The sequence below is a fragment of the Bidens hawaiensis genome, unplaced genomic scaffold (genome assembly GCF_021521415.1).
Source record: "Bidens hawaiensis isolate Kalapana, Puna unplaced genomic scaffold, B.hawaiensis_p1.1 tig00039165_1, whole genome shotgun sequence".
NCBI classification, from domain to species: Eukaryota; Viridiplantae; Streptophyta; class Magnoliopsida; order Asterales; family Asteraceae; genus Bidens; species Bidens hawaiensis.
In genome coordinates this window covers 139,264-151,248 of record NW_027496899.1, presented here as the reverse complement: position 1 = coordinate 151,248, position 11,985 = coordinate 139,264, and the positions used below count along the sequence as shown (strand labels likewise).

At 34.5% G+C, this 11,985-nt stretch overlaps 2 protein-coding genes across 2 annotated transcripts; one reads left to right on the top strand and one right to left on the bottom strand.

The window, feature by feature from the left end:
* Nucleotides 1-19: 19 nt before the first annotated feature.
* Nucleotides 20-4,273, top strand: LOC143591071 (helicase-like transcription factor CHR28). The gene is made up of 7 exons (XM_077071387.1): nt 20-116; nt 677-1,562; nt 1,704-1,834; nt 1,962-2,180; nt 2,996-3,496; nt 3,741-3,950; nt 4,092-4,273. Exons 1-7 carry the CDS (start codon nt 60-62, stop codon nt 4,200-4,202), a joined length of 2,115 nt encoding a protein of 704 aa, XP_076927502.1. The 5' UTR covers nt 20-59; the 3' UTR covers nt 4,203-4,273.
* A 1,238-nt stretch (nt 4,274-5,511) lies between these two features.
* LOC143591060 (laccase-4-like) lies at nt 5,512-8,671 on the bottom strand. The gene is made up of 6 exons (XM_077071377.1): nt 8,544-8,671; nt 8,252-8,403; nt 7,885-8,129; nt 7,267-7,395; nt 5,779-6,699; nt 5,512-5,698 (listed from the first exon to the last, which is right to left on the bottom strand). The coding sequence occupies exons 1-6, from the start codon at nt 8,643-8,645 to the stop codon at nt 5,568-5,570; spliced, it is 1,680 nt and encodes a 559-aa protein (XP_076927492.1). The 5' UTR covers nt 8,646-8,671; the 3' UTR covers nt 5,512-5,567.
* Nucleotides 8,672-11,985: the final 3,314 nt, after the last annotated feature.

The following is an 11,985-nucleotide window of genomic DNA, read 5'->3' as shown; positions in this document are numbered from 1 at the left end:
TTCCTATAGTGAACATGCATATTGCGTTTTTGTTTTTTTAGAAAATTGCATTGGCATGGATGGTTCAAAAGGAGAAGAGTGTCGCTTGTTCGGGTGGAATTTTAGCTGACGATCAGGTCTGTAGTCTGTGAAGTGTAAATTACTATTGGCAGTTTTGACCCGTTTATGAATAAAGGGGTTGATTTGGATTATGTTTGATCTTTGTTGGGTCAAACAAGGCCCAATGGTTTGAATGGGTTAAAAGTCATCCGGAATGTATTAAGTGCATAAAACCTACTTGAGCACTTTTTGACAAGGAAGTTAGATTTGATGTTATAATTTGACCCATACATAAATGGGCTGTTTTGGGCTATGTTTGATCTCTAATGGGTCAAACAGGGCCCATTGTGTTGAACGGGCCCAATTTATTCAACTACATAAAACCTTCTTAATTGCTTTATGACAAAAAGTTAGATTATTAGTGTGACAATCAAGTTTTGTAGTCATCTTTTACACATAAGTAGATGATTACTATGACAGTATTGTTTTCTAATCGTATTTTACACATTAGTTATATATAAAGTTACCAAAATTATAAAAAAGGTGTTTATGGGTCGGTCTAAATCAACCCATCTTGACCCGTAGTGAACATTTACTTGTTTTGATTTTTGTTGCATCTCCAATTTTCCATCAACAGGGCCTTGGGAAAACCATATCAACAATTGCACTCATCCAAAATCAAAGATTTTCATCAAAACCTAAAACCGATCAATCTAACGATTCAAAAACCGAAGCTTTAAACTTAGACGACGACGACGACGATGATATCAAACCCACAGTAGTTGTAAACGAAGACCAAAATAATGAGTTAAAGTTAATAACTGAACCGGGCAGCTCAACACAAAGATTCAGTAACCGAAGACCCTTAGCCGGATCATTGGTTGTTTGTCCTGCAAGCGTTCTAAGACAGTGGGCCCGTGAGCTCGAAGAAAAAGTCGCAGAAGAAGCTAAGCTTGAAGTTCTAATCTATCACGGTGGCAACAGGACCAAAGACCCTGCTGAGCTGGCACGATACGACGTGGTCCTTACAACATACGCCATCGTGGCGAAAGAAGTCCCGAATAAATGTCTTGATGAGGAAGATGAAGACGATGTTAAAAACGGGGATCGATGTGGATTAAGTTCTGAATTCGCTAACAGGAAACGAAAGGCTATTTCTGGAAAGAAAAAGACGGGCAAAAACGGAATTGACGGTTCTGCCCTTGAGTGTAGCGGGACTCTCGCGAAGGTGAATTGGTATAGAGTGATATTGGATGAAGCTCAAACGATTAAAAATAGCAGAACGCGAATGTCTAAATCGTGTTGTGGGCTTAGGGCTAAAAAAAGATGGTGCTTATCGGGAACGCCTATACAGAATAATATTGATGAAATTTTCAGTTATTTTAGGTTTTTGAAATGTGACCCGTATGCGAATTATAAAAATTTTTGCAATCAAATAAAGATCCCGATTTCAAGAAACTCGATTCAGGGTTATAGGAAACTTCAAGCTGTTTTTAAGGCTATAATGCTTCGTCGAATGAAAGGTACTTATTTTTGTAACCCTTTTTTCTGTTTTGCTTATAGTTAAATGGCAAATTTGTACCTTACACATTCTTACATGTACACAAAGTTAATAAATGTATTTTATTTCTTGTATCTTGATCAGCTTTTGTTTTTCTGGGCAGGCACTTTGATTGATGGCAAGCCTATTATTAACTTACCTCCTAAAACAATAGAGTTGAAAACAGTTGACTTCTCACCGGAAGAACGAGATTTCTATGTCAAGCTTGAAACTGAATCACGGTCACGATTTAAGGTACCTTTTTTTCGTTCATATCAATTATTAGACAAATTGTATGACAATTTGATTGTACTATTTGCTATGAATCTTGGTTTATTTGTAATTTATTTCGAATCTCAATTTATTAAGTATATTTGTGCAGGCGTGGGCAGCTGCAGGTACGGTGAGTCAAAATTACGCAAATATCCTTTTGATGCTTTTGCGGCTTCGACAAGCATGTGACCACCCGTTGCTTGTTAAGGGATTTAGCTCTGAATCTGTCAGTAGACTTTCTACAAAAATGGCCAGAAATCTTCCACAAGATATGCGTGTCAATTTGTTAAATCTTTTAGAAGATCTCAGCATATGTTGCTTGTGTAGTGTGAGTTTCATTTCCCTCCAAAATTATAATTCGGAATTCTTAGATCGATTTATTGATCCAATCTTATAAATTTGTTCGTCTTTTTTTAGTGGCGTGCATGGGTCGGTTTGGACTCAAACCGAACAAAAAATTGAAAATTCAGTATTAAGTCAATAAAATCGTTCTGCTTCAGCTTTTTTTGGTTTTAACAATGGATTCAGTTTCACCATTTGGGCTTGAAGTTTTTGGGCCGAATAAACGGCCCAAAATAATAAATTTGAGCCTAATTTTTTTTTTGTTAGTTAATAATTAATTCATTATTACATGTTTGAATCTAAGATTTTTGTGCTACCCCATTTTTAGTTTCTTACAAATTGCTTAAAATCGGTTTAGGTTTGTTTTTTTTGGTTTTTGGTTGATTGCAAAATCGAAACAGAAATTGATTTTTGAAGAAACATTAACCAAACCGTTGACCCTAGGCCATAAGGTTTAAGTGACTAAATCCATAAACTGGTTGAGTAGCCATTTTATATATTGTTGAAACTACAACAATCTTACCCGAGTAAAAGCCCCACCAATAGTAAGGCCATTAGCAAGGCCTGATATAACAATTTTTTTATTGCATAATTTTTTTGTTAGAATTGTTAGAATTTTTTAAAAAGATCATATATTATTCCAACAATTGCTTTTCCTTGTTATAAAAGTGTTAGCAACAATAAAGTTATCATTTTTTTGCAGATGGTATGAAACCGATCATTAAAAACTGATTTTTCTGAATAATCAAATTCAATTTATCCAAACCTTAAAAACTGATTATTAACTTTTTGATTTTACAGGACCCACCAGAAGATGCAGTGGTTACCCTTTGTGGACACGTATTCTGCTATCAATGTGTATCCGAATACCTAACCGGGGATGATAACACATGCCCATCACCAAACTGTAAAGCCCCAATTGGTGCTGACGTGGTATTCAACAAATCCACATTAACAAACTCAATGTCCAATGATTACGGCTCTAGTTCATCAAGAATTGATGAAAAATCTATTGTTCTTCAGCAAGATTACAGTTCTTCCAAGATTAAATCTGCAATTGAGATTATTCTGTCCAATTGCGGATCACAGAGTTCATATTTAAACGGATCCAATGGTGATGCGTCTTCTAGCTCGTGTGTTGATGGACCGATTAAAGCGATCGTGTTTTCTCAGTGGACACGGATGTTGGATCTTTTTGAAATGTCACTTAATCAGTATTGTATTCAATACAGGCGGCTTGATGGGTCAATGTCGTTAGCTTCAAGGGACCGTGCGGTTAAAGAATTCAACACTGACCCTGAGGTGACTTTTTACTCTTTTTAGTCGTAAAAGTCGGACATAGTTTTATAATTTTATCAGTAAAAAACACATCTTGGGCAGCCTTTGACCCGCGTCTTCTTAAAGCTAATAATTTTTATTGGACCCACTGGATATAAAACTTAACCCTGATCGACCATCCCGATAGTATTTTGGTTGAAATGCTAAGACAAATAGTTATAAAGTTTAGTGCTTTTACAATGTAATCAAGAAATGAAATATGTTGCAGGTGATTGTTATGATAATGTCCCTAAAAGCTGGGAATCTTGGTCTGAACATGGTGGCTGCATCTCATGTTATTCTTTTGGATCTTTGGTGGAATCCAACTACTGAAGATCAAGCCATTGACCGGGCTCATCGAATTGGTCAAACTCGTCCTGTTAAAGTGTCAAGACTCACCATTAAGGACACAGTTGAGGACAGAATTCTTGCTCTCCAGGTTTGTACTTGCATTATTATTATTATTATTGTTGTTGTTGTTGTTGTTGTTGTCTTGCTTTATTATTATTATTATTATTATTATTATTATTATTATTATTATTATTATTATTATTATATAATTAGTTTTTGGTGAATGCAGGAAGAGAAGAGGAAAATGGTTGCTTCGGCTTTTGGTGAAGATCAAAGTGGAACTTCAACCGCTCGTTTAACCGCTGAAGATCTAAGATACTTATTCATGGGGGCACATTGAGACTTTAATTTAGTTAGGTGGGTAGTTTGGGTTTATTTTTGTTTAGATTATGTGCAAAGCCATGTAAATAGTGCTAGTTACTTTTTCTGTTTGTAGAGAAGGTTAGTCTTGAATGCTTTTTTTTTAAAGTAGGATGCTGTGATCAAATAACCTTCCTTGGCGCATAATTAATGTAGCGATGACATTGGGTCGGGTTTATGTCCTGTACCTGATTTTAGATATCGATAAACAAAGTATTTGGCTGATGTTTTCGGATTTCGCCTTTTATTATGGCTGTACACATTCCACTAAGATTATAAAATATATCGACTGTTACGGTCTATTAGTTCAGTGACTAAATAACACTTTTGTAATAGTTTTGGGTATAGTTGGTAACTATGAATTGTGTGCTTAACTACTTGATGGAGCGATGAATGAGACTATCGATTAGTTTGTAACCTATCTTTTTGGCGTTTCTTTCTCTAAATTGACGTATGCGGATAAACATTATACATGTACCAGTGTTTATTCGCATGTGCATTTATGCTATGAATTTCACTAGAATTTTTTTATGAGTGAACTGCGATTTTGGTCTATGTGATTTGTCCAAATATACAGTTTTACTCTAATAGTTTCAAATTTGTGATTTTCGTTCATGTGGTTTCGTTTCACTTGCAATTAAACCCAGATTCACTAATCCCGTTAAGTCTGATCGTTTAACCCATCAGCGTGTCCTTTACGTAAGGGGCAGTTTTGTCCTTTTTCTCCCCAAATAAACCCCAGTCATAATTCGCAAGCCTCCTCATGTGAGGGGTTGGGGTGTATTTTGGGGGGAAGAAAAAGTGCCCCTCAAGTGAAGGACACGCTAATAGGTTTAACGACCAGACTTAACGGTTTAGTGAATTCGGGTTTAATTGCAAGTGAAATGAAACCACAAGGACGAAAATCATAAATTTGAAACTATTGAACTAAAACCGTAGATTTGGACAAACACGTAGAAGAAAACCACAGCTCACTCTTTTTTTATTTACATAAGTGGATTTATGACTTGGTGTAACTTCACATATGAATTACTATAATCACAGACTTTGTTTAGCACAATCTTAGATAAATCTCTAATGCCCAAATCATGCATAAATATAAAAGTAAAAAAAAATGTAGTATATATATTGAAATTGCATACTTGGATAAGTATATAAGTATATTCAAAGTCCCTCTTGAGATGTACTTTCATGTTTATAAATACTCACAACACCACAAATCAACCAAAAAAACAATAAAGAAGAAAAAAAAACAACTTGATTATTCAACTCAATGGAGCCATTAAGAGAATAGGCTACCAAAAGAACATAATATGATAATATTCTAAAATCCTTATAAAACAAGCTAACACTTGGGGAGATCACTTGGAGGTGGTATTACAGATTCAAGTGGCCCTTTTCCATTGTCAACAACAAATGCCATTTTTAGCCCCCATGTAGTATGGACTTCGAGATGACAATGCATAAACCAGACGCCTGAAAAAAAATAATAAAGAGTCTTACATGAATGATAACGTGTATAAACATAAAAGAAGATGTTTTACAAGATTTTATACCTGGATTATCCGCCCTGAATCGTATAGCAGTCCAACCACCCGTGGGAACACCAACGGTGTTTCTTTCAACAGGGTCCACAAGATTAAAGCTTTTCGGATCTTTATTCGGATTAAAGTTTCCTATACCCCTTCCCACAACAAAAAAGTTGAATCCATGTAAATGAACCGGATGACTCTCGGGGGCGATCATCCCAGTGTCTTGCAAAACTAGTTGCACCGTAGAGTTATAAGGAAGTCGATACAGCTTCGTACCTTTGTTTGTTGCAAAGTTCTTTGGTTGTGTGCCCGTATAGTTATATGGCATCAACGGTTTACTAGGGAAATCGTCTGTAAACACACCGCTTATATTAAAGTAATGTGCTTGTAAAAGCGCGGTTGTTGGCATGACAAATGTGATATTATTAATGTCTGCCACCACCCTACTACCATTCACACAAGTCTTGCAAGGATTAACGGCTAGCCCGATCGTGAAAAACAACGAATGGTCAACGGTTAATGGGACTTTAGCCGGATACGTTACAGAATTCAAACTCCTTAGCGAGTTTATAAAACTATTGGCTACCAAAGTTGAGTTTTGAGGCGGTGGAGCAACGAGTTTGGTGACCGTGGATGTGAGAACACCCGAGTAATAGACAGAGGCGGTCGCAGTCAAGTTGTCTACGGCGATTGGTGCGTCCATGAAAGGTGAGACCGCCACTAGGTACTTACCGGCTTTTTGAGTGGCGGTTATGATGGCATTTGTGGTCTGGCCTGGTGCAATGAGAATGGTGTCAGTTGTGAATGGTTTGACATAAACAGCATCAACCTCAACAACTGTGAGCTTGTGGTTTGCAATCCTGAAAAAAAGCTCTTCATTGAGTGCAGCATTGACTATTCTTAACATGTATGTTTTCCCTTGATCCACTTGTAACTTGTATCCTCCTGGTTTTGTATATTCATATTTATGAGCCATAAATTAGTATTTAGTAAGCACTCACATTATGGTAAGAGAAAATGACCAAAATGTCCTTTTGACCGTTTTTGTCTCATAACAGAAAATATTCACCGCCAATCTCGTCTACCTGCACGGTTTTTAATCATTAGCCAAACAACATTCGCAACCAAGAAGATTCTGCCATGCATCATAAAAATGCTGGATCGATAGTTTTTTTCGACAGGATATTTTGGGCGTTCGACGAGATATACTTTAGCTTCCAACGGGATTTTTTTAGTTCCGAAAAGATACTTTTGGCTTCCGACAAGATTTTTGGGACAAGTGGCAGAATTTGGTAGGTTAAAAGTTCTATCGAGTAATTATTAAAAGCCGTGACTCAACAAGACGTGGGGGTGGACAATTTAAAAATATGATGGTCAAATGAACATTTTCTTGACTTTGACTATTCAAATGGATATTCTGGTCATTTTCCCGTTTAATAAGTTCAACTAATAAATAGTTTCAAACTTTCAATGATATAGGTTAACTAAAAAAGGTGGAAGTAAAATGTTAACCATTTGCTAAGCAATTCCCAACAGGCCCTGGATTCCCATTGATGGTGTGAGCATCTGAAACATTAGGAGCTTGTCCTAATTTTTGTGCTTGGTTAATTACAGCCTCAGTATCTGATTTCCACCACTCACCTGTATTTTTCATAGTTAGCTGGTCACACATCATTTATAATGCTTTTATATTATCAAAAGTAAAAAAAGATGAAGTAGTGATCAAGGGTGTGCACGGTTCGGTTTGGCTGGTTTTAGGATTTTTGAAACCATTCAGTTTTAGTCTTTTCGGTTTCGGTTTTGGTTTTGGTTTTGGTTTATTGGTTTGCCGTTTAAGCTTGAAAATTTTAGGCTGGAAATAAAAGCTGACCCATGAATTTAAACCTAAATAATTTTTGCTACTTTATTACTAACTTATTATTAGTATGCATTTGGGCTAAAGTATTTTGTGTTACAAATTTATTAAATTTAAAAGTTACTTAAAATAAAAAATTAAAATCTAGAAATTTGGTTCGGTTTTTATAACATACAAAACCATTACTGAACTATAAGTTAGGTTTTTACAAAAACATAGCACCAAAACGTTGTTTTTTCGGTTCATACACACCGCTAAAAAGTTATAAACATTACCTAGGACAACCACAACTTCTTTGTTGGGTTTTGGAAACGGGTATGGGACTCCAAGCTTAGGCAAGATGACGATGGCGCCATGAACCGTGGCTCTTAACCACAGGACATGTGCATGCCACCAAAGCGTACCCCTTTGTCCCGTTAAAGTGAACTTGTACACGTAGGTTCCTCCTGGCTGAATCGGGCATTGTGTTATGTATGCAGGACCATCAGCCCATCCGGTTCGCAGTTGTCGTACACCGTGCCTATCATACAAAATTATAAATAACATATTAACTAAATGCTATCAAATCTAAAAGCCTTAACAAATTTTGTTGATTTGGTTTCAACCTCAACAATAACATAGATGACAAGTTTTAATACTAACCAATGGATGCTAACGTTATATTTAACATGGTTGACGACTTTGACCGTCACGGTGTCATCCTCTCTAGCAACTATTGTGGGCCCCGGGAAACGACCGTTAACCGTTACTATTGGCTTACTTTTACATAGTCTTGTAGTATTGGTCATTACCACCTGCATGCATCATCAAACAAGACATTATTAACACTATTAAATAATCTACTCAATGTCCTGGGTTTAAGCCCTAGGAAGTATGAAATTTGCCGTTCAAACAAAAAAAAATAAACTAAACTAATCTTTTAGAAAATACATACATTAAATTTGTAATTGCGAATGCGACACTCGACTGGTGTCGGGCAAGTCCAAGCCACCAAGACCGCCACAAACACCGCCACTTGCAACCATGTAGATGCCATTACTCTTAGATAATTGCAAGTGCTATGTGTTGTTTTGTTGAGGCAAATGCAACAGTCAACACAAGCCTTATAAAGACATGGGTGTTTGCTCTAATGTCGTTTTTAACTTGGTAGGTGGGTACTTGGAAAGATGGTAGACCAATAATATAAATGGCATTTATTTGAACTATTAGTATAAATAAAAAAATTATAATTTGCTTTAGTTTCAGTTGATTTCTTCCTTAGGATCTACACTAAGTTTGTTATGCATCAACTTTCAATGAAATTTAAATTTTCTAACACCATAATTTTCACGTTGTTTATTTTGTAAGGTTTATTGTTTTTAAATGTTATGCTATTATGTTAGTTTCTATTATAAATGAAATTTAAATGAATTTCTTCCTTAGGATCTACACTAAGTTTGTTATGCATCAACTTTCAATGAAATTTAAATTTTCTAACACCATAATTTTCACGTTGTTTATTTTGTAAGGTTTATTGTTTTTAAATGTTATGCTATTATGTTAGTTTCTATTATAAATGAAAACTTGTAGACACTTGTTATCATTATTAAAAAAAGTTTATGTATTAACAAGAATTTTGTACATAGAGTTATACATACAAGGTTCATCATCATAAATATATTTTTAATAATAACATTGATGTTTAACTTTTGTTACGTGGACAATCATCATGTCCTCCTTCTAAAGAACATATATATGTAAACTATACGTTCTTTGTAATTCTAAAATTATTTTATTTACCGATAAATACACATGGGTTGGGTAGCGACAATAGAGATGCATTCGTTGGAGAATAGAGGTTCCAAACAGAGTGACGTATGATTTCTAGATACTTGGTGGTTCTCAAATCAACTTAGCATATGCGAGTAGTCACGACTCGCGAGAATCATATAATTAAGCTCTTGTATATTGTACATGCCAGATATATAATAAAAGGTTGAAAGACAGACAATTATGCAAAAGTATATAAGCGTGGCATGTGTTAAACAATATTTATGCAGTTTGGTAACTAATAAACACCACTAGAAAAAGAAGCCTTTAATGACATGCACACAATGATATGCGGTGATTTACGACGCGCATATGTGCGGTGTCATGAAAAAAAAGTCATGTTTTTAAAAAATTAGAAGATTTATGACACTTATTTTTATGTGTCATTAAACCATTATCATAAATTTAAAAAATAACAATGCGTTACATGTATGAATGTCATCTTTAAATCTAAATAAAAAATTGAAACCCTACATAGTATCTCTCAAAATATTGTTTGATTGAATAGAACATAAATAAAAAGAAAACTAGATGTATATAAGTATTTTAGAAATATGAATGAGAAAGTATAATTTTACTGAATAATAATATAAATGGGATTAAGAATAAATAATGAAATTATGAAGATATGTGGTAAGAAGTGCTCGGATTGGTACAACGAAGCCCTGGTTTGATTAAAGCAAGTGTCAAAGCTACCCTTGACCAAACCACACCCATATCCACGATTAGAAAGTATTCACCAAACTAAACTTTATACTTTTTAAAAATTATTTCTCTATAAGAAACAACATATACAACGCTTATCTTATTTATGTGGCAAAGTTTTTATTATTAAATAAACTAGCAAAAAGAAAGAAAAGAAAAAAATGATGTTTATTTCTCTCAAAGATAAATTTTATTAAAATACATTTTGAATCAATACGGTAGTCTGATAGAAAACTTGGCCATCTTATTTTTATATAACTAGGATGTAGGCCACGCTTCGTCACGGGGATGGTTATTGCGTGACGATATGTTAAAATTTGTAAGGCTCGGTTTGATTACTTGCATACTAGTATTCAACCCCGTGAAAAAGACGCTTGTACTGGATGTAGTTAAATATACAAAAGAATAAAATAGAAAAGAAAAAAAAAACATTGAAAGCTCGAAGCTATATATGATTACATTTGGGTTCACATTGTGTATTTTCTTCCTTTAACTTTTATATTGTGATTTCAATTTAAGATGTCCCAATTCCCTTTCGATCTCTTTGGCATACTCCATATCGGTTTTTGGTAGACTTACAACACCATCAAAGCTTGTGCAGTTATTGTGGCATCAACTGGTTTAATCATTTGTCAATATTTATCAATGTTTGTTAGGGGTGTAAATGAGCTTAGCCGAGTCCGAGCTCGACTTGTGAGTAGTTTTTTAAGCTCAAGCTTGGCTTAGCTTGACTTGTTTTTATTATTTATAAATTATTTACTATTTTTAAACCTATTTTTGTATATATATATAACACCATATATTTACTTTTTTTTCATATTTTTATATACAATAATAATTATTACTTATAAAAATATATATTTAATATATTATAGGCTTGAAAGCCGACTTGAGCTCGACAAGTAAAACTTGGACTAGGGTTTCTTGATTACGGACAGTTTGGCTCATTTACACCATAATGTTTCTTTGTTATTGATCCTAATCTTCTATGGTTTGTTCTTTTCAATTTTTTGGATTTCTAGATCACCTTTTGTATTTATATATCATTGACATCAGACGTAGCATAGAGTATCATCCTCTTGATTGATTTCATGTGTAGGCTAGTGTTTCACAGTTGGTTTTTATGTCTTAGTTTATTGCATTCGAAGTCACATACATTAATTGTCGGGTGTTTTTCTGAAGTCAATGTTAAAGTTGGTTGTATGGATTGTAGCAATCTCTTAGGTTTGGTTTATGGGCTCAATGTTTTTCAACTTGTTTGCATCCTTGTGTTAGTTGCATTACATTACCTTACATGTATTGTTTTGTTTTGCTATAAAACCAATTAAAGACCAGTTCGCAAATTTGATTTTATTAAATCTCATACTTTTTGTTATTTGGTCAATAATAGTTTCAATTGAGAATACTTTTAAAGTTTTTTCTCTTATAGAACCCTTATGTAAAAAAACTTAACAGTGTTAGCTGCTAAGTTTTATCTTAATTTTAAACTTCTGTTTTAAAGCTTTTGATCGGAAGGAGGATATGAACCGATGAATGTAAAAATCATTTTAAAACGATACTCTAAACAACTTGATTATTATTAATCGGAAGTTCAAACACCCAAAAATCCAAGACCCAGCTATACCATTTACGAGCCCAACCCAATATTCTAAATACAATTAGGGGTGCAAACGAGCCGAGCTACTCAAGATCAACTCGTTAAAAAGCTCGAGCTTAATCGAGCCCGAGCTCGAGCCTAAAAGTAAGCTCGTTTAACGAGCCCGAGCCCGAATTTTACGTATCGAGCTCGAGCCGGCTCACGAGCCTAATTGAGCATGGCATTTATATAATTTTTTTAAAAATATATATTTAATAGTTATTGA